Genomic DNA, 23200 nt, shown 5'->3' on the forward strand with positions numbered 1-23200 from the left:
ACAGCGAGAAAAGAATATTGTCAATACTCGAATCTGGACCGACACACCAAACATCCACTCCGTCGGACGACACAGAGCGTCATACTCTGTCAATACCTGCTGATCATTTTAGTCTTACGACAAGCAGAAGGCATTCGGACCCGTGAACATCAGGATAGAATAGGTCTTCAGCAACCCATGCTTGCCGTAAAAGGCGACTATGCTTGTTTTAAGAGGCGACTAACGGGATCGGGTGGTCAGGCTCGCTGACTTGGTTGATGCATGTCTTCGTATCCCAATTGCGTGGATCGATGCTCATGATGTCAATCACTGAATTGTCTGGTCCAGACTCGATTATTTCCAGACCGCCGTCATACAGCTGGAATATTGCTGAGTGAGGCGTTAAACAACAAATAAACAAACCAATATTATCCATGGTGGGATCTGGGATCTATTTTTCAAACAAACAAACACACAAACAAACAAACAAAACAAAAGGAGGCATTCGAGGTATACTCTAACCCGGAATCACCATGGCAACAGCCGGAGATCCTGAAATAGTACCTGAACGAATAACCGAAATGGGGAAATCGTGGCGATTCCGTGGTGGAACAGGTTACAACCAACGTATGCTGTAAGAGGCGACCATATGGATCGGTAGTCAGGCTGGCTGATTTGGTTGATAATGTGCCATGGTTCCCCGACGGCGTGGGGCGATGCTCATAATATCAATCACTGGTTCAGACTCGATTATTTACAGGTCGACGTAATGTGGATGAAATATTTACTCTATGCATGTTAAACAAGTAATTGAGTTCATAAACAAACTTTGTTGACAGAAAAAGATTTTATTCATTTAAACTATACTGGAAACTGATATTCATAAACACTAGGGCCGGTCATAAAGAGTTTTATTTTTATCTTAAGCTTGACATTTTTAGAAACGTTGAGAAACACAGGGAACATTTTGAATCCATTTAACTGCTGCTGTTTGACGGAGGACTCTGGTTGGAAAGTGATCAGACGCAGATACCTGTCCAACACAAACAAATAGGGATATTTATGCGAAAACAGATTTAAGCAAACAAATCAGTTACACAATCCTAGCAATCCATTACCCTGCTACCACCCCACCAACCACCTTCCTACCATCCTTCTACTTCCACACTACGGCATCCTTCTACTTCAACACTACACTATCCTAGTACTTCAACACCACACTACCACCACACTATTCTGCTACCATGCCATGCCGTCCTATTATCACAACCATGAGAACACTACCCCATTAATGTCACACCATCCCAACACGCCGCCACCACCACCCCCCTCCCCAGAGGGAGACAGACCCAGCTTACCTTCTTCCCCCAGGGGCACTGTGATCACCCCCGTTGACTGGCACGTGAGGGACGTCACACACGGGCACCTCGGGACAATTGAGCTTTGCTTGCCGGAACCATATTGCGTCAGACAACCTTGAGATAAGGGAGATATAGACTTTAGCAACTGGGGGTGTGCGGTATTATCGGTATATCGGTAAATTGAGGTTCATTCTTTCCGCGATACGTATCACAATATCATTTTTTCATGCTCGATATATCGGGTGATTTCAAATAGCGATTTTTATCATAAGTTTAATGTTATATACAACAAACAAACAAACAAACAAACAACAAAGAACTTGGCAAATGCCCTTGCTGCCTCGGAGCATGCATCCGGGGCCACAAGATAGCTGCGTATTTATTGACTGAGTAAACATTATGTTCTACCAGCATCTTGTTTGGACCATTTATGAACTTCAATTCATACCTTAATGTATCAGACTGCTTCTGAATTCAAAATTTAGAATTATACAATATATGGTGATACGTATCGCAATACAGTCTTGTGCATCGCAAACTATTGTCATACACTTTAAACCTCCAATACCCATCCCTACTAGCAACATGGTGAGGTCAAATGGGGTTTAACTTCGCGTTGAAGATTATTTCACTTAGTATTAGACCACTGATAGATCATAACATGAATACCGAGATGGCCAGTCCTTGTTTTATGCTGTAAGAACAACCACCATCATATGACGGCTTTTTGGTATGACACGGCCAGGGGATCGAACCACCGACCTTCCGCACTCCGGGTAGACGCTACAGCAATATGCTTTATACAGAGACTCCTTGAAAAGCGAGGGTGCCCATTGGGCACTCATTACTGTGAAATGACAAAATCATATTTGCACGACCTTATGAAACTATACACATTAAAAACAAATTATTACAAAAGCAATGTGTTTGTCAACTGACGGGGGACGTGCAGCTAACCATAAGGTCACAGGTTTGTAGTTACGCATGGTTTCAAGACCGTTTTCCATGTGTGTAATGCTGCCACCCCTCCCTACACTCACTTCCTCCACTGGTCTGGAGAGGTGTATAGACACCGTCGCTGTCACCCCTATACTCACTTCCTCTACTGGCCTGGAGAGGTGTACAGACACCGACGCTGCCACCCCTATACTCACTTCCTCTACTGGTCTGGAGAGTTGTACAGACACCATCGCTGTCACCCTCCCTATACTCACTTCCTCCACTGGTCTGGAGAGGTGTACAGACACCATCGCTGTCACCCCTATACTCACTTCCTCCACTGGCCTGGAGAGGTGTACAGACACCATCGCTCTCACCCTCCCTATACTCACTTCCTCCACTGGTCTGGAGAGGTGTACAGACACCGTCGCTGTCACCCTCCCTATATTCACTTCCTCCACTGGTCTGGAGAGTTGTACAGACACCGTCGCTGTCACCCTCCCTATACTCACTTCCTCCACTGGTCTGGAAGGTTTGTACAGACACCATCGCTGTCACCCCTATACTCACTTCCTCCACTGGCCTGGAGAGGTGTACAGACACCATCGCTCTCACCCTCCCTATACTCACTTCCTCCACTGGTCTGGAGAGGTGTACAGACACCGACGCTGTCACCCCTATACTCACTTCCTCCACTGGTCTGGAGAGGTGTACAGACACCATCGCTCTCACCCTCCCTATACTCACTTCCTCCACTGGTCTGGAGAGGTGTACAGACACCGACGGTGCCACCCCTATACTCACTTCCTCCACTGGTCTGGAGAGGTGTACAGACACCGACGCTGCCACCCCTATACTCACTTCCTCCACTGGTCTGGAGAGGTGTACAGACACCATCGCTGTCACCCTCCCTATACTCACTTCCTCCACTGGTCTGGAGAGGTGTACAGACACCGACGCTGCCACCCCTATACTCACTTCCTCCACTGGTCTGGAGAGGTGTACAGACACCGTCGCTGCCACCCCTATACTCACTTCCTCCACTGGTCTGGAGAGGTGTACAGACACCATCGCTGTCACCCTCCCTATACTCACTTCCTCCACTGGTCTGGAGAAGTGTACAGACACCGACGCTGCCACCCCTATACTCACTTCCTCCACTGGTCTGGAGAGGTGTACAGACACCGTCGCTGCCACCCCTATACTCACTTCCTCCACTGGTCTGGAGAGGTGTACAGACACCGTCGCTGTCACCCTCCCTATACTCACTTCCTCCACTGGTCTGGAGAGGTGTACAGACTCCGACGCTGTCACCCTCCCTATACTCACTTCCTCCACTGGTCTGGAGAGGTGTACAGACTCCGACGCTGCCACCAATCTGCCTCTTCTTCCTGCCCTTCACCTGATCGTTACCCTTACAACACTCGCCAGGGCCGCAGTCGGCACCAGATTTGCACGTTACTTTCTTGGCTTGACAAGTTCCTGTGAGATGTAATATTTCCAATTATTCGTTCAAACTTGAAGAGACAAGCATTATTTCAGAGCACTCAATCATTGACATAATGACGTTTTAATAATTTGCATACTTTCCATTCAACCAATCATATGATAAACATTTTGGCATGTATTTCATCCGCGCCTGTCCCCTAACATTTATCGCACGGAATATAAGTGAGGTGAAATGGTGTTTAACGTCGCGTTCAAGATTATTGCACTTATGTAGCGACGTACTGCTTGTACTAGGCCGGACTAATGCCGATTTTAAAATGCTAGCCCACTGAGATACCATGCCGCAGTTTAACATGAATACCATGAATACTACCTGTCACACACCTGCCAACACCTGTTGTATTGCTAATGGTGTACAGCATATCATTGTATATATGTCTGATTAACAACAGACTCCCATAATTCCTCGAGGAACGACTTATGCATTACCCAATAATATGCCCCGTGAATATCCTGGTTAGTACAGGTCTTCTCTTCCGACATGCATGCTTGTCGTAAGAGCCGACTAACGGGATCGGGTGGTCAGGCTCGCTGACTTGGTTGATGCATGTCATCGTATCCCAATTGTGTGGATCGATGCTCGTGACATCAATCACTGGATTGTCTGGTCCAGACTCGATTATTTACAGACAGCCGGCATATGGCTGGAATATTGCTGAGTCCGGCATTAAACCAAATTATATGTTATATGTACTGTAAATGCAAGAGTAAGCATTAGGTGAGAATAAAATATTCTGTCGGTCTGTGTCAGATAGCTGACACGCCATGAACCAAAGGTTATTTAAATCCTGTTCAAAGTTGCTTCAATCACATTCACAAACATATAAACAGGAGTGGGTATGATTTTACGCCGCTTTTAGCAATATTCCAGCGATATCACGGCGGGGGACACTAGAATAGGGCTTTACACATTGTACCCATGTCGAGAATCGAACCCGGCTCTTCAGCGTGACGAGCGAACGCTTTAACCACAAGGCTATCCCACCGCCCCTTTAAATAGGTAGTAGGAAATACATAATCATTATAAACGTTTTTGTAGTGAAGTTGTTTTAAATTTTTACTACATTCTAACCCCCTTGTCCTTGGGGACAAGAGAAACAGTTCGACTTATCCAGAGTTCGACTCATCTGACTCGACCTTGTTACTGTCTGACAGCCGGACTGTGAGTTCGACACATCCGGGGATTCGACACATCCGAGTTCGAGACAACGGGTTCGACTGTATATTGGACTGCACTCGAATTGTAAGTACGCAGTCTATATTTGCTTGGTGCTTACGAATAAATTGATAAAACAAACTTGGGTGTCAAATATAATCTTTATATGCATATAATAAGCAATTATGGACATTTAATTGTGTGCACGCCTGTGCACTACATAAACGTGTGTATTGCATTATAACACGTCAAGTGTACATCACCTGTTTCATCCTGTGGTACGACGAAAAGACCGTTTCCGACACATTCAAGGTTAGCTTCACAAGGACACTGGGAAACAATGCCATTCGGTTGACCCGAGTTATACTTCGTCAAACATCCTGTAACATAGATAATTAAGTCGCTTTACATGATACACAAGTTCAGTATATTCTAAACAAGGCTTTGTACCATCCCCAAACACACAAGTGTCATAATCTCTTTATCATATAATGCCATTCTTCAATTCTGTGCTTGAAAAATTTCTTCTCATCTGTCACAAACATTACCTAAACATTGCAAGTTTTCCTGGAATGCGCGCATTAATATATATAACGTTAGAAGGTAAGTGATGTGTCAGTCGGACAGTGACAACAGTCAATATAGTTCTAACTGAAATCTGTTTCTTATACAGTGGCATAACAACATACATGTATAGGCAAAACTACAGTAGCCTACACAATTATTGTATTGTTTCTACTTGCGGCAATCCATCGGTGTGTACGCTCGAGAGATAACAATTCGGACAAAATCCAACTGTTTTTGTTTTGGGAAAAGGTTCCAACCCGCAGAGGTCTACAAGCGCAGATATGGAACTGATCCCACTAGGCCTGTGTCCTTATTTCGCAATTTCTATCTCCAAAGTCGCCCAAAGATGTAAAATACCTTAGCTACGTCCCAGTTAGACACTGGAATATTCTTCTGAATAATGATAGCAATTTTTGCAGAAGATTCTCCTGATTCCCGATGGTTCATTCTGATGCGATCGCCGAATGACAAGTGCGACGCCATGTTTGTTTGTAAACACTGAAAGTCGACCCTACATGACCTTCATATTCGACATTGCGCCAATGGATATCGTTTTTATCCGTTTGGTTTATATATATATATATATATATATATATATTTAGTAATAATTCGAGAAACGTACCCATTATATATATAATCTTAATCCTGGTCGTTTATCGTACAAAAAAGTACAGTGTTTTTTTGTGCGATAAACAACGACAACGTTTTTATCCGTTGGTTTTATCCTGTCGAGAAAAGTACAGTGTTTCATTGTGCGATAAACAACGACAACATATATATTTAGTGATAATTAAATAATCTTAATCTTGGTCGTTTATCGTACAAAAAAGTACAGTGTTTTATTGTGCGATAAACAACGACAACGTTTTTTTCCGTTGTGTGTGTGTGTGTGTGTGTGTGTGTGTGTGTGTGTGTGTGTGTGTGTGTGTGTGTGTGTGTGTGTGTGTGTGTGTGTGTGTGTCTTTTGGCAGAAGAACTGTCAACGTGCTTCATTGACAGATTCCAGATCACCCGTCTTGCCATAAAGGATAATTGTGTAGCGCTGATAGTGGTGGGCATCATATTAGTGCAGATTTGCAGTGCAGTTGAAGGCCTGGGTGACCTCGGGGTAGGAATTCAAAGCCTCCCATGCCGATTTCTTTCCCTTCCCGCAGAATGCCGAAGTTGTGTCACAGCCTGTGTAACAGTGGCACATGGGAATTGCAGATGGTATTTGTAGTTGGTATATGTGTAGTTATTGTCAGTGCCAAAGGCGACCAAGATGTCTGCAGCTGGATACTTGGTGAGCAGGGCATGGAACTTGCTGATGATGATAACGACAGCATCCGTCCCACAGTGTGTACGAAGCCGGTAGAACAGCCATGCTCCAGGGCATCAAGCAGGTGAATCAGTATTCAGGTCTCAGCCTCTTCATGGTTACATGGCAGCATGGAGTGCCTGGTGTCTGTTCCAACCACTCTGATTCCAGACGTAATGAAAACCTGCTTGCCAATTGGCCACACAGTGCATGCAACCCTGCTGGAGAGGGAGATTAAAGAGTTCCTACTTGTTCATAGGGTCACGCACTTAATCTGGCCAATTCCTTGGTGGCTTGTTCTGACTAGCCACCTTCCGTCGTATCCCCTTGCCTCGCTTCTACCTTGTTGACTCTGCTCGTGATGTAGGTATCCCAGACCACGTCAACTCTTTCAGAGGTCTCCAAGTGTTTCATTATGTGCTGAACACAGACACCACTGGCATATACGTCTAATGTGGTAATGTCGGTAGTGGAGAGGAAGTGCACCATGTCACGGATGTGAATAGGAAGCCATCTGGCTTAGTTCTGGTGACCAAGGGCGAAGAACCATGGCACGATAGCCCTCAGTGATTCCACATAGGGGGGAAATCCTGTTTTCTTTGGGCCCACACAAATATCTGACCCAGCATTTCCATGTTCAGGAACCGCCGTCATATAGCCGGAATATTGCTGAGTGCGGTGCTAAACAACAAACCAACCAACCAACCAACCAACCAACCATGTTCAGGATAGCATCCCAGTACTGGAATGTTGGACTCTTGGTGATCATATCTTGTCTCCAAGCTTCTTTGGTCTTCTCATCATGTGGTCCCACAGTCACCATGTCCAAGAAGGCATCCTGTTGCAGCTTGGCCAATGCCAGAGCGCTCACTTTGTGGGCATGTCTTGTCCTGGTGAGGTGCGACGCTTTAAGGAAGGAATCAGCTGTGCCAGAGGATGCGATACTGGCCTCAGTCGGTGCAATGGTCCATCCAGAGGCTTCCAAGTATTCCCCGTATGTGTTCCACGTTGGTCATTTCAAAAGGGAGACCACCAAACATGATTATCTTCACCATGTGTTTGAGACCAGTTCCATTGAACAAACTTGGCCAGTGCGTATCCACAGCCATTATTGGGATCTATCCAGGAATCAGAAACTGCATGGCTTCGCGCTGTAATCCATCCCATGCTTGATCATGGAAATTGTAGCAGCCTTCTCAAAGAACAGTGGCAAGAGTTGTGTGAGGGCAGTCAGTACATCATCTGATACGCCTTGTAGAGATGGGTGGTAGGCTGACCAGGCCAAAATGTCCCCCTTGTGCTCCCCCCCCAGGTGTCCCTCCACAGCTTTGATCGGATTGGGTGTATTGGGAACAGCCACATTGGCCTTCTTGAGTGCAACTGCCGGCACAATGGTGAAGTTGTCAGGCAACCGATGATTCTTCTTCGTTTCTGGAGAGGGCATGCATATTCCATCCTGGAAGTGTCCCACATTGGACTTGGGCCCCGTTCCTCAAAGCGATCTTAGCGCTACGATTGTTGTAAGTCAGTGTTAAAGAATTGGAGTTACGATCGACTTAGCGCTAAGATCGCTTTGTGGAACAGGGCCTTGGAGGGGAACTGAAAGAGACTGATGCCTGTGCAAAGGAAGGACCATAAGGCTGTGGTACTTGATGGGTTATGATCAAGCTTGTCTAAGGCACTCGTGATGAAGAGCCTTTTTCGCAGCTGAACAAGTGGTATTTTGCATCTATTGCAATGAGGTCACCACCCTCAATTCTGCTCAATAACTCAGTTACTTGCAGGTCTGTGGTCATAACCCTGACATTGTTATCTGCCTTTAGAGTCATGAACTCATGAAGATGTCCATCAGGTTTTCTACATAAAATACATCAATGTCTTTTCCAAAAGTGAGGGGTGCTGGCAATTTATTTAGCTCCCCAAAGCATGCACATTTTCAGGAAGGATTTATATGGCTCAGATCTGTCTTCAGTTCCAGGTTCATTTAAAGGGCATCGGTGTGCTTCAGCAGTAGGCTGTTGTCATACAATGCATAATACCCAAGCTGCTAAACAGACATATATCTTAAAGATATTGATTGATTATTGGCATAAATACTCATCTAGTGACATACTAAATAGTTTTGTTGCATTCCTTGCCCCAGAAAATGTATATTTTGACACCAATATTGACCCTCTAAGGGGTTAGGAAGACGAGAAATTGGCACTTATAGATGTTACATTTTTTAATCAAAGGTGGCTGCCATCCGCCATCTTGATGAAGTGGCTCCCATCAAAAAGGGCACGTGGAAAAATTTGGTGCCTTTTTCCAGCATGTCCCCATCATCTTGCTAAGCTGCCTGACCACAAGAGCTAGATCGTTGAACTCTGTTTTCTTAGGGGGTAAGTTCATTTTCACTTGACAACTTTCTAAATGGCACTGCGTATTCATAGCTTTCAGGGGTAGCCTAGTGGTTGAAGAGTTTGCTTGTCACGCCGACACCCAGGTTCGATTCCCGACATGGGTACAATGTGTGAAGCCCATTTCTGGTGTCCCCTGCCATGATATTGCTGGAATATTGCTAAAAGCGGCGTAAAACCTTACTCACTCACTCACTCATAGCTTTCGGACATGGGAGTCTTGCCCATTTACACAAAGTATGTGATCTAGGGGCGTGTTGCAAAGCGTGAATCGCTTGCAAGCGATGAACAGCGATGCCTTACAACAGTGTGCAAACTATCAGCTGCTTTCAATCGAAAAAATCGCTGGCTGAGTTCGCTTTGGTTAAAAACCAAAATAGCAGCTGACAGCGGAACAAGAAAGTCTTGACTGGATCAACGAAGAAATGAGTAAAGGTTGTTTACACCCCATCATCCTCAGTCTGCTCCACATCTTCAAATTAGTCATAAATATCTCCAGCTCGTCATAGAGCCTCTTTTATTATGTTCTTCTACGTCAAGGCAACCAAGCGGTAGCTGCGCCGCCATTTTGGAAGTGTGCACATGCACTTAGAACTGTTGCAGACCCCGGGATGAGCAATTAATTTGCTTTCTCTAAGCAATCCCTGACTTGCAACGCGCCCCTAGACTACCAGTGGTTAGTCTGAAGTGGTTAGAAAATTACAGTCCTGAAAGCCTAACAACTGCACCAGACACCAACCTACACAATACCAAGTGAAAAGTTTAATGTGCATATGCGGAAAATATTTTCCCTTTTGTACTTGAACAATCATCAAATTCACATCAACATTACATGTTGAATGCAGAAATATGTGGCTTATCACATTGTGTAACGGACACTGCTGTACTTAAGTTGGCGAATACAACCAGGAGTTTCTCACAGCCTGGTAATGTTAATGTCATGGTTTGTTTGATACCAACTTCTTTTCAAACATGATCTGTCGTTGCAATCCATTGTTAGTAATAGTCATTATTAAATGTGGCATTGAAATGAAGTTCACAATGCATAACAGCCCTGGTGTAAACAACTATGATAATACATGTAGCTGCGCATGGACTTGCACACCACTTTAAATTTTGAATACTGTACCGAACATTTTTTATGTCTTACCAACTGCACCTGTCAACCACACGCACAACAGTTAAAGGTTGATGTGACGGGACAAGAGAAGAGAATGTGATCCACATACAACTACAGGAAACTCGTAACTTAATTCATATCATCAATGAAGACCTTCAAACATTCACAAAGGACGTTTGCAAGCGGGCAGATTAGTTTTCGAAGCCGATGTCAGCCTGTACGTGTATGGGCAGGCCCATGGGCATATAGTTTAAATCTTGAGTTTTCGAAACATTATTTTTTCTTCCTTAGTATGTACAGATGAACACAGCATGTTGAATTTTGTAAATGACCTAGACTGGCCACAGCATGGAGAGTTTCTAGACAAATGGGTTTCCATAATTAAAAAGGGACGTGTTGAATTATATTGAACTTAATTTTGGCACTGTTCAGTAAATGTTGGACCAAATAAAGTTCATATACTTGGTTCACTCTTTTTGACAATGATAGGAAAAAATATATCAAAGACTGAACGAATCTGGTTACCAGCTGGTTATAATGCTACGAAACTGCTGTCCAGCTAATAACTTTCCACAATGATGGCATGATTCGTAGCTAGGTTACAACAGGTGTTTCAAACATCTATTCCCGTTTGGATTTTGGTTTAGAATGTCTCCAGACCCTAATCCATGTTTATCGTAATAGGTGACAAAATAGCTTGGTTGATTGTGTGTCTTTGTGCGTTGAGTTCATAGGACGTTTCTCACTGTCAGTCACTGGTTTGTCTCCATCATTTACACTTGGAGTGGGATGTGGAAAAAAGATGTTAGATCTTTTTTCTTGATTATGGTACTTGCTTTATACATTACTAATCTGTAGGCTGATGTACATGTATTGAATCTATTTATAATATATTTCATCTTTGGATTAACAATATAATGCTTATTGAATATAGTTCAAGTTATAACTTTGTCATAATGTGAAACATTGTTGTTTTCACTGCAGCCAGGGACAAAAGGAGACAACAGCATTCCAGGAGATACACATGGAGATGTTGGATGTATTGAGGAATACACCAAATACACCAGGAGCTGTGAATGATGCAAACGTAAGTGCAGAAACTGTTGTTAAATACCATTAGCTACTAGATCAAATATCCTTTTGTGTTTTTTTGGCTTTAAATTATTGCTAAGAATTGGATTTGTATCTGCATTCAGCCACTGACCGTTAAGTAGGTTGGGGTGTTCCTGGTGTACCACTTTTTGTATTCAATGTGATGCATGATAGTGTTATGCTATTATAGTTACCACAATCATTTATCTACCCCTGAATGAAAATTAAAATATGTTTCCACCAAACACCTACAAATATATTATTGTTAGAATACTGATAAACGTTATCTTAACTTGAATATTGTCTCTTCAGTTGGATATATATATTTTTTAATACCTTCTTTAGATTTTTTCAGAATTTGTTCCTTAAACGTTTCCAAACCATACAAATTCACGTGAAGAAAACGTTTTCAAAAGCATTTCTGAAATCGCTTGATTTCATATGCATTACATTGGTGACAAAGACCATTTGTCATTTAATTCTAAAATGTATGAAGAATTCGGTGATGCATTTATCGCAGCTGAGCTGTAAATATACGTGATGCAATAGATGTCTCATAACCGGCCTACGTGAAACGTGTTTTTTTGTGAACACTAGCCAATAACATCTTCCCGAGGCAAGTGAGTGAGTGAGTGAGTGAGTGAGTGAGTATGGTTTGGTTTTTCGCCGCTTTTAGCAATATTCCAGCAATATCACGGCGGGGGACACCAGAAATCGGCTTCACACATTGTACCAATCTCGGGAATCGAACCCGGGTCTTCGGCGTAACGAGCGAACGCTTTAAACCCCCCCCCCCCCCCCCCCCCCCCCCAAGTGAGTTAACTTACTATAAAACTCCAGTTTCCACCCTTGCCGAACTGGGCTGGTATTATGGAGTTACATTTCGGCTGGACTAACGGGTCTATGCATAGTGCAATCATAATCGCGCACCTAAATCGAAATGCGGTTCGTAAAATGTCGTTCAGATTTTTGTCGATTGCAGGTTTTGCAAAGCATGTGCACCGCCAACTCGTTGTCAACCGATATTTTCCAAGTCCTTTCGAGTTTTTTAATCAAGGTGGTCACGTGATTTGATGCACTTCGCTATGTGAGACCCGTTTTATCACAATATAGATCTTCATTATCGCTCAGATCGTCTTGACTTGGCGCCGCCGTTTTGTTTGCAACAAATGCAAGTGATACCAGAGGTGGAATCTGACTGGTCCATATGAGGGGCTTAGAAGGGACATAACTCCTAATAAGCACTGGTGGCGCTACGGTCGAGCCCAGGAATTCCAGCCTAGTTCGGCAAGGGTTTGAAACTGGACTTTTAAAGTCAATTAACGCCCTTGCCTCATGTATTTTGAATTTTATTCGACGCAGTGCATGAGGGTTGAAGAGGAGGGACATATGTATGTCGTTACATGCTAGGGGGCACGGGTGGCCCAGTCGTCTAAGGCGCCGCGATTCGCGGTGCAGAGTTGCGTCCCTTGGGCACGCAAAAACCTGTGATTGTGGGTTCGAATCCCGGTTCGCCCCGATTATGTTTCTAGGTTTGTCAGCACCATACCCGTGCTCGTGGGTTTCACCGAAGTGGTAAACGTCTTAGACCTGCATCACTTCGTGCTTTCCTCCCACATTAAGCTGACGCGCCGTGATATAACTGGAATAATGTTAAAAGCGGCGTTAAACCCAACTCACTCACTCACGTTACATGCTAAAAAACCCATAACGATCAACACAGACGTAGGTGAACATTCCACTGAAACATGAGTAAGTTATGAATGACTTACCATCAGGACATTTGTCCGTCATAATTTGACTCTAGGTCATCACCATAGAGTAGCCAATCACAGGATTGGAATTCGATCTCACACACGTTCTATACCAGTCATCTCAAATGTGTTTCTCACCCACATGTGTGCGAGAAACAATGAAACCCCGTTATAACGTCAGTACACAGTTTACACTAAACACTAACCTTGGCCAACTGTCTGGAGGTGTTGACAAACTCCCGAACGGGAGAATAAGGATCTCTTCTTCCTGCCGATTTGCGGGAATGTGCTAACGCAGCATTCGTCTGTGTCACAGTCGGAGCCTAATCTGCATCGGGTAGTTCTCTCTGGTTTCGCTATAACATGCAGTGATACCTCGTTATAGTGTCACAATTTGCTCTCTACGAATGCCTAATGGTGCCACTTTGGTTGCATTAATTTACTTAATAAATCGACATTTCTCGTTATTTCAATTATTTTCATAAAAATTAGAATTTTTTTTAAATAAACATGAAATAACGAGAAAGTAATCGAAGTAACGAGAAAAAGTCATAATTGGAATTACCAATAGTTTGGAATTTCGAGTTTTTTAAAAAAGCTTGATATAACGAGAAAATAAATGAAAATGCAAGAAAATAATCGAAGTGAAGAGAAATAATTGAAATTTTGAGTTTTTGAAATAACGAGAAAATCATCGAAATTACGAGAGAGAAAAAATCCCTCGTAAAAACGAGCAAGTAATTGAAATTACCAAAATAAAAGAATACTGTCATACAAACAACATGTGTAATTAAATGCTCCACTCACACTTACACAGGAGCTCGACCTCGGGGACTGACACGACCAGAAGCTGAAATAGACAACAGAACGGTCATTATAAGCGTTATAGGAGGTTACCCGTTCATAGCCTTATACCGGGATACAGAGCCGCATACGGTGCACTTTGAAGTTTATTGTATTTATATAGCGACTAGTGTGTGGGTATGCGTGTGTGTTCACCTTTGGCATACAGTTCTACAGCTTTCTTCTTCTTACCTGAAAAGTTAGAAGCTAATTGTTCATTTTTAGCGACATACATGATTAAATCTGTACAGTAGGGAGGTGTTTGTTTTTGTTTGTTTTTTGTTTGTTTGTTGTTTAACGCCGCACTCAGGAATAGTCCAGCTATATGACGGCAGGGGTAGGAGTTCATGAAATTATACATTACTGTTAAATTAACATGTGGAATCAATAGCCCGTTACAATTCTGAAAGGATGTTTTACTCCCAAAAGTGCCAGATCTCTCAAATAGATATGTTAAAGTCACTTTGATTTCGCTTGTTTTAAATCATAAAATTGTTTGTTTGTTTGTTGTTTAACGCCACACTCGGTAATAGTTCCGCTATATGACGGCGGTTTGTATATAATCGAGCCTGGACCAGACAATCCAGTGATTGACATCATGATCATCGATACACACAATTGGACACGATGACATGCATCAACCAAGTCAGCGAGCCTGACCACCCGATCCCGTTAGTCGCCTTTTACGATAAGCATAGTCGCCTTTTACGGCAAGCGAAAGCTATCGAGAGAGCGTCAAACCCAATACTGCAATGAATCACTTTGAAACTAACGTGAAGGTACTTGGAGGTGGAGCGGTTTAAACCATGTGTTCAACCAATCTTCAGATCATGCGGTTTGTATACACGTGTTTGCACATTATAATTTGATCATGTATTCAAACAGTGACTATCGGGAATGCCTGTTGTGTCGTTGAATATTGTGCTGCACATTTGCTTTGTACTTGGCTAGGTCGGCAGTGATGCGGTATAGTGTTAACAGCATTAGCCAAAGTACACGTTGTTTGTCAGCCCTACGTGTAATACATGTACATTTGACAACTGAAAAAAGTAGAGATTCTCGTACGATTTTGGGTACGAGAATCTGTACTTTACTCAGAAAGTGTTATCTCCAAAATAACATTTGTTACATTTGACCACTTTCTAAATGGCATTGTGCATTCATAGCTTTCGGCCATAGGAGCCGTGCAAATTTACACTTGTCAGAGGGGTACACAAAGTACGTGATCTAGACTACCAGTTGTCGGACTTTCATTTTTGTAGAAGCCTCGGTGGCTGAGTGAGTTAGATCGCCGACTTTGTGTGCTCACGATTAGGTGCCTCACTCTGGCAGTATGGGTTCAATCAAGACTAAACCCCAAAAAGTACGAGAATCTGTACTTTACTCAGAAAGTGTTATCCCAAATATAACATTTGTTACATTTGACATCCCTTATCACACGTGTTATGAAAAAAATACGTACAGCATATTGTGATAAGAATACAGACACTCTGTGGTAACACATGACTGATTGTTAGTTTTGTCATTAATTTGTACTCGATTTTAAGGGAACAGGTACTTCCTAAATATTATTGCATAAGTCCAACTCTAGTAAACTAAAACAGTTATATAGCTGCAACCCCTCTGTTATAAGAAGATTTGCAAAGTATGTATTTCTTGCGCTCAAGAAAAGGAACACTCTTCTTAAGGATGTGCCAGTTTTGTAGAAAGATGCCATTGTAACAATGTGAGACTGATTGTTGCCAGTGTGCATAACATGACATTGTGATGGGACCCGATCCACGGGCCGGTGAATAAACTCATTCATTAACTGGTACACAGTAGAAACAACTCTTCTTAACGTACATACTTTTATATGTTTCTATGGTTCGCGTTTCTTTTGGCGGTGAGTATATATGATCCCCAATATCTGTTATCTCTGTTATGTGTCATCAACATCAACATCCACCTGCAGCAGCCCCCCCCCCCCCCCCCCCCCCCCTCCCCACCACCCACACCCACACACACACACACCTGCAGCCCCCTTGACCACCCCGCCATCTTTAATTTTGTGAATGAGGTTACAAAGACCCGGCACCCCTCACGATGTTTTACGTGGTGTTCACAGTTACTGTGTCATCAATCTCAGCCCAAGGTAATAAGAGAGAAGAAGGCGGTCGGGTGTAGATGCTACAGTACGTCATGTCAACAACACACGCCAACAGTTGTGTGTCTACGCGTCCGAATGTATCCGCACCCTTGCTCGTACAGTTATAATTAGATCGAAAGCAATGTGGTTCTGTATATAATGAGACATGTTGTCGAGGTATATTGTATCAAGATAATGGCGACGCGCATTACCGTCAAAGTCGCACGGTATATTCGTTAAAGGAATGTTTCGAATATAACAGAGTAGAGATAGATATATTTTATCACGGTGTCACATATTGTACATAATAAAAATATAATATGTTATTTGAGCAATACAATGTACAATATCCAGCCTGGTAAAGGCTTACCAGACACTTCTTAAAACATGATTAAAACATAAATTATATTAAAACCACGAAACATTAAAATGTACCTGTATAATAAAATAAATACATTTTCTACATGAATTAAATACGTAGTTTGTTTATAGAGTTATTAGGTGGATGGCTCAAGCACCAGTAAAGGTGTTATCAGCGAGTGAGTGAGTGAGTGGTAGAAACGTACACACGTGTCAGTATGAAACCTTAATAAATGGGCTCCTGAATGACAGTTTTCTACATATTTTCATGTTGTTTTGGAAATACTGTTTGTTGTTTAACGCCGAACTCAGCAGTAGTCCAGCTATATGGCGGGTGTCTGTAAATAATCCAGTCTTGACCAGACAATCCAGTGACTGACATCATGAACATCGATCCACGCAATTGGGATACGATGACATGCATCAACCAAGTGATGTCCCGTGCTGTCCCGTGTGTCTGAAAACGGTTCCACAGTCTTGTAATGGTGCTTGGTCGATGGCTTGGTCGATCAACATTTTTTTTATAGCCAAGTCATGTTGGTGTGTTTCGGCGCCAGGTTCTCACGTGGTTGTGTTTTTTGCGATTTCCCCTCTTTTCGCCAAACTTCTGCAGTACCTCATTCTTTCAACACAAATCAATCCCAATCCATGCAGAAATGACCAATTCATTGTTGGTGTTCGTTATGTATGGATGTCGGCAACACTCTGTCGGATATTTACGACTTTATTACTTTTGCGTTTCTTTTTTGGCAGAGTATATATCAATCTAGGGGTTTCTTTTCAGCATACCATTTTATATCACAGACAGTGCGTCTCAGTTTCGTAATTTACATCGCGTAGATGTGAAACGGACAAAGACTGTACATAGTCATCTTTAGTTGTTTCGGCGGTACAGAATAACTATAGCTGCCTTAGTTCACTGAGGTGTATCAGTCAGTGTGTCAGTGAATCAGCCAGCCAGCCAACCAGTTTTGTTTTAAAACGTAATCAGCAATATTCCAGATGTATCGCTGCGGTCTGTAATTAATCAAGTTTCGACAAGGCCAAATAATAGTGGTTGATCTCAGGAGCAACTGTCCAAAACATCCACGTCATCGCAACACTTTCCAATCAACCGATCGTTATTAGTCGTCTGATGAAAAGTAAGACTTATTCGTCTCATTGATAAGTAAATGTATTGCTTCGTATTTCTTAAGCCTGACAATTGACAATTCATAAATACTTCATTGACAATAAACATTTTACAACCAATGACACCTACGCATCACACCAATAAATATATATCTACGATAAACGGTCGGACCCCGATATCGCGAACCTAGAGGGTTGTAACTTCGAGATATCCGGACATTCGTTATATCAGAACGTTCGAGATATCGAGGCATGGACAGCTAGACTGACAGGTGAAGCTACAGACTGAGTTTTAGAGGACCACAGCATATACGATAAAATTAACAATACAACAGGTTTTGGCGATGACGAATTGAAATGTGTTTCGCAGGTAATTATCAATAGAAACTGTGCCAAATGTACATTTCTATATATATTACGTGCAAGATTGACAACAGCTGTGATTGCAGGTGGTCTTTATGTTTACACAATTAACACAACCTAATTTTTATTTTAGGAACTGAAATATCAGGAACAGTTTGTTTGCACTTCTGGCTTCTGTGGATTAAGCTACGCTAGAAAATGCTGCATGTGATCTCTGTTTTTGACTTCATCCCGGATTCCACAGCCTGTAGCTGGGAGAATTGATGCAGCTTCGGGGGGTTCCCGTATTTAGGCCCATCCGAAATTAAGACCATGGGCGTAATATCGGAAAACAATCAGATTACTTTATAGAAATAATATTCTGCACGTGAAGAAGTTTGTAACATAATTATCTTATTCAAAACAAGAAATCCGACATCATGATGTACTATGATGCATTATAGAGAAGTATAAAGATTAAAACGAGTACGAAGTTACTATGTCGCTGTGATGTCAGCTTTATGGCTTCGTTCCTTGTTAACGTCTAATGTTGGTATCTTGAGTCTGACGTAATCCTTTTCGAGTTTGACCGCCTCCGTGGTCTTGTGGTAGAGCGTCCGCCCAGAGAGCGGAAGGTCCAGGGTTCGATCCCCGGCCGCGTCATACCAAAAGACGTTAAAAGATGGTACTTGTTGTCCCTGTCTGGCGCTCAGCATTAAGGGGCTAAAACAAGTACTGGTCGGCTCGGAGTCAGTATACTGTGTCTGAGTGGGGTATTCATGTTAAACTGCGGCATGGTTTCTCAGTGGGCTAGCACTATAAATCAGCATCAGTCCGGACTAGTACAAGCAGCCACACGCACACACGTGCATGCCCGTCGCTATATAAGTGCAATAATCTTGGACGCGACGTTAAACCCAATTTCACCTCACCTCACCTTTTCGAGTTTAATCCCTGGGCTTAATTTCGGATAGAACATTAAATAGTGGTATTTCCCGTGGCTTATATACGGACAATACCGGTTTGTGTAATGCTTAGCTTCCAGGTAACCATGTAAATGTATTAGTTAATTGTGTTAACATCCATTGCTCACATCCTCATTTCTCTATATGCTTGTACTCTAACAATAATGTCCAAATCACATGAACTATTATAACGGTTAACAATGTTGCAGTTTACAATACGAGCGAGAAGGGAGGTAGGTGTTATAGAATACAATGAAAAAACTCACCAGCGAAATAACTGGCAACAACAGCATTGTGGTGGAGCCTGTTAGACAGTGGGGAATATACAACTGACTTTAACGCCGGCGGCTATTTAACGGTCTTCAATAAGAGGTCAACCAATAAGAAGTGAGTATATGCAGGTAGCGGACCAATCAAATGGTCTATCCGGGTCGGGCTGAATGGTTCGGTGATTTCACGGCTTATAGGGAATCTAATTTTTTTAGGTGAATTGCCGTGTATGACGTCTTGTTTTGTTAGCCCTCCGTTTACGAAATAATTTTTAAAAAAATACAATCTGGTAGACGGTCAACCACTTGAGGACACACACACACACACACACACACACACACACACACACACACACACATCCCCCCTACCTTATGATAAATGTCACAATATATTATCTGTGAATTGTCAAAGAATCACTGCTTATTTGCTGTTCAAATAGAAATTGTCCCCTACAAATGTTGGCGTAATGTGGAAAAGCTTCTGTCAACAGGGGAGGGTCATGGATAGCGCGACTTCGTCAACAACTTGTCATTAGCATTTAACCTGACAAGTAATCTGTGTGCTAGCGGCACTGTGACCTACATCATTAGAGAGTACCCGTAGAGATCCGGGTCAGAATAGGTCTTCAGCAATAACATGCTTGTCGTAAGAGGCGAGTAAAGTACTGTTGGAAATGCTAAAAAAAATATTTTCTGGCTTCATCTAATAAACAGAATAATGGAGCTATGAAAATAGCATACATATAAAAAAAAAACGCAAATCTATCTAATCTAGCCTATCCTAACTGGTACTGTGATTAGCCTAATAAAAAGGTACTTTTACAGATACAATGATGATGACTTAGAAAATATTCGTGTGTTGTCGTGCATGACGGAACGGCCTGAAGCGTGAGGTAAAGCAGTAAAAGCGTTATCCAGTATGACACCTCCCACCCTCCAGAAATTCCTCTCAGTATGGAACTAGTCACAGAATGTGTCAGGTTACTACTAAATACAAACAAGGCTTTCCCCATTGCTTGACCCGTTGGTTGAACATGTAGAGCACAGTCTCTGATGTAGTAGGGAGGGAGGTTTTGTATGTCTTCCAAGTCCTGTAGTTAATGTATGGTTACTTAATCTTAGTTTAGAAAAGTGCACTCGATATTTCCGTATTTTACAGTGACTGAGATGAGGTTCTAATTTTATCTCATTTTTAAATGCCCTGTATGTCCTAAGTTTGTTTCATGTGCCTTTAGTTGCATTAGCATCTGAAGAGTTTCCTTGAAGTGAGCATCTTCCCGAAGCAAGAGAGTTAACTGACTTTAAAAGTCCAGTTTTCACCCTTGCCGAACTTGGCTGGAATTACTGGGCTCGATCGTAGCGCCACCAGTGGCTATTACCAGTTATGTCCCCTCTAAGCCTCTCCTATCGACCAATGAGACTCCACCTCTCGTATCACTTGCGTTTGCTTCACCCAAAATGGTGGCGCCCAGACAGGGCGATCTGATCTATATTGTGATAAAACGGGGCTTACATCGCGAAATGCATCAAATCACGTGAGCACCTTGATTAAAAACATGAAGAGATTTGGAAAATATCTGCTGACATCGAGTTAGCGGTGCACATGCTTTGCAAATCCTGCAATCGACCGAAATCTGCACGACATTTTACGAACTGGATTTCGATTTCGGTGCGCGATTTTGATTGGACTATGCATAGACTCGTTAGTCCAGCCAAAATGTAACTCCATAATACCAGCCTAGTTCGGCAAGGGTGGAAACTGGACTTTTATATAGTAAGTTAACCCACTTGCCTCGGGAAGATGTGAAGTGAGAGTCTAATTTAGACTTTATTGTCTTTTTGAATGTTGGTGATAGGAAATCTGAATTACTTATAATATTGTGGTTTTATTCTAAGAATAGATTGAGTTGGTTTACCCACGGACCGATGTAGCCAGGTGTATACCCATACTATCCTTTATTCACCAAAGATCTACTTTCAGCAAAAGTATTCTGAAGTATTATGGGTTTTTTCACATTTTCCATAGGCAAGGGAGTTAACAGACTGTAAAAGTACAGTTTCCACCCTTGCCAAACTAGGCTGGAATTTCCAGACTCGATCGTAGCAAAACCATTGGCTTTTACGAGTTATGTCCCTTCAATGTCCCTCCTATTGTCCAATCAGATTCCATCTCTCATACTTGCAATTGTTTTAATCAAAATGGCGGCGTCAAGTCAAGACGATCTGATTGATAATACATAGATCCGACCGGGAGCCATTTAACCAATCAGAGCCGAATAGCTTGACACTAGGAAGTCATCTTGTTCCCAAAGCGCTAACGTTATCCAAGACTTTTACAGCCACGTGTTGTATTGTTGGTTTTTTGCACGAAGGCGACTTCTTTTGAATTCTAGGTATAAGCATGAAGGCGAATCGCGGTGCTCTTTGAAGTTTCTTGAATATGGACGAGGTTTGAAATGGGTTAAGACACCTAGGGATGCTCCGGGACGCGCCAAATTCGTAGCGGCGATATCAGCGCAAGCGGTGCCTGACATTTCGACGACGTTGGTACAAGCAAACCATTTGAGGATTCGATTATGGACGACGTCGGGAATGGATATAAATACCCTGGAACACTCCGGCATACGCGAATTTCATAGCAGCGATGTACTGCAAGTGGTGCCTTACTTTTGACGACGTTGGTACCAGCAAACCATTTGAGGATTTGAATATCGCCGAATATTTTTTTGTACGCGCGTCATTTGGAATCTGCCATTGCTGCTTACAGCTATATTCTAATTTGGACATATATTTGCTGAAGTTATGTGCATCACATTCGAGATTTCTTCCCACGCCCCGAGGTGGTGTCATGTATACAAACGGCAATCGAAAGGTATAGTATTGGAGATGTGGGATGCACTACGTAACATTGAAAAGGGACCGTGAGAACTGTCAACGACATACCGACACCAGAGGGAGCAGCCTATGCATGTCAGTGTATAAGCAGAGTTACCTGTTCACCACGACTGCTGTACATGTATGAGTGTACGGGTCTTACCTCGCGAGGTGCATCAAATCACTTGAGCACTTTAATTAAGAACATGAAGAGATTTGCAAAATATCTGTCGACAACCAAATGGCGGTACACATGCTTTGCAAATCCTTCAGTCATGGATTTACAAAATCTGAGCTGCAGTTTCTCGAGAATGAATGAATCAGAGTTGTTCAGGAGGATCGATTCTATACCCCAGATTTCGCTATTATATAGGAGTACAGGCTCGAATAATGTTTTGATGAAGAGCTGTTGGTATATCTTGGTTAAAAATGGAGACTGAAGCTTGTGGTAGGCCTTAGGGCCTTTTTCAGGAGAGGTTTAGCAATATTTTTAAGTTTACCATTTGCTTCAAATGTAATTCCTAAGTAATTATATCTATCCGTAACTAGTATTTTTTATCACCAACATTTGTTTTGTCATCATTAATCTTTGGGTTATTTGTTGCTCAAAATACACTTAGACCATCAAGTATTTTCAAAATCTTTTTATGTTATTAATCAAAGCACTCACGTGATTTCGTGCATTTCGCGAAGTAAGACCCGTTTTATTACAATAACGATCTTGAAGCTAGTTCAGATCGCCATTTTATTTGAAGCAAATGTAAGTGATATGAGAGGTGGAATCTCATTGGTCAATAGGAGGGACATAAAAGGGACATAACTGGTAATAGCTACCGAGTTTTGTCTTGCCACGAACGCTTTACAGTTAACCCAGATAAGCTCAATAGGGTTGAGTTCACAATGTCTGACTGGAGTACGTAAGACAACGGGATAGTGTTGTGTCGCCAGGACATCCGTCTTGTACTTCACTGGTTTCTTATTCAGGCGGATGTTGTCCGTGACTTGAACGTTCGTTTCAGATGGTCTGAAATCGACATTGCTAGATGTCAGATATTCCTGCATGGTCGTCTTCAGGTTATTCGTGGTTGGCGCGACAGTATCTGGTTCCCGGACGT

General features: G+C 42.5%; 1 protein-coding gene across 2 annotated transcripts; it reads right to left on the reverse strand.

The window, feature by feature from the left end:
- Window positions 1-811: 811 nt before the first annotated feature.
- LOC124141665 lies at window positions 812-19321 on the reverse strand. Of its 2 annotated transcripts, none has more exons than XM_046509713.2 (7): window positions 19209-19321; window positions 13987-14023; window positions 13380-13529; window positions 5208-5324; window positions 3609-3761; window positions 1338-1454; window positions 812-1012 (listed from the first exon to the last, which is right to left on the reverse strand). In XM_046509713.2, the coding sequence occupies exons 1-7, from the start codon at window positions 19233-19235 to the stop codon at window positions 999-1001; spliced, it is 615 nt and encodes a 204-aa protein (XP_046365669.2). In that variant the 5' UTR covers window positions 19236-19321; the 3' UTR covers window positions 812-998. The 2 variants fall into 2 exon arrangements, with proteins under 2 accessions (XP_046365669.2, XP_046365667.2); XM_046509711.2 differs by having other exon boundaries at window positions 13981-14023; window positions 19209-19309.
- Window positions 19322-23200: the final 3879 nt, after the last annotated feature.

The sequence above is a fragment of the Haliotis rufescens genome, unplaced genomic scaffold (genome assembly GCF_023055435.1).
Source record: "Haliotis rufescens isolate VD_foot unplaced genomic scaffold, xgHalRufe1.0.p SCAF_21, whole genome shotgun sequence".
NCBI classification, from domain to species: Eukaryota; Metazoa; Mollusca; class Gastropoda; order Lepetellida; family Haliotidae; genus Haliotis; species Haliotis rufescens.

What these genes read in the sequence shown, in the direction of transcription:
- LOC124141665 (XM_046509711.2), bottom strand. Translation starts at nt 19,235, where the DNA reads ATGCTGTTGTTGCCAGTTATTTCGCTG. An exon ending in GGTCGAGCTCCTGTGTAAGT is followed by an intron (nt 13,530 to 13,980) that starts GTGAGTGGAGCA and finishes TGCATGTTATAG; the next exon opens with CGAAACCAGAGAGAACTACC. An exon ending in TCTCCAGACCAGTGGAGGAA is followed by an intron (nt 1,455 to 3,608) that starts GTGAGTATAGGG and finishes CCTTATCTCAAG; the next exon opens with GTTGTCTGACGCAATATGGT.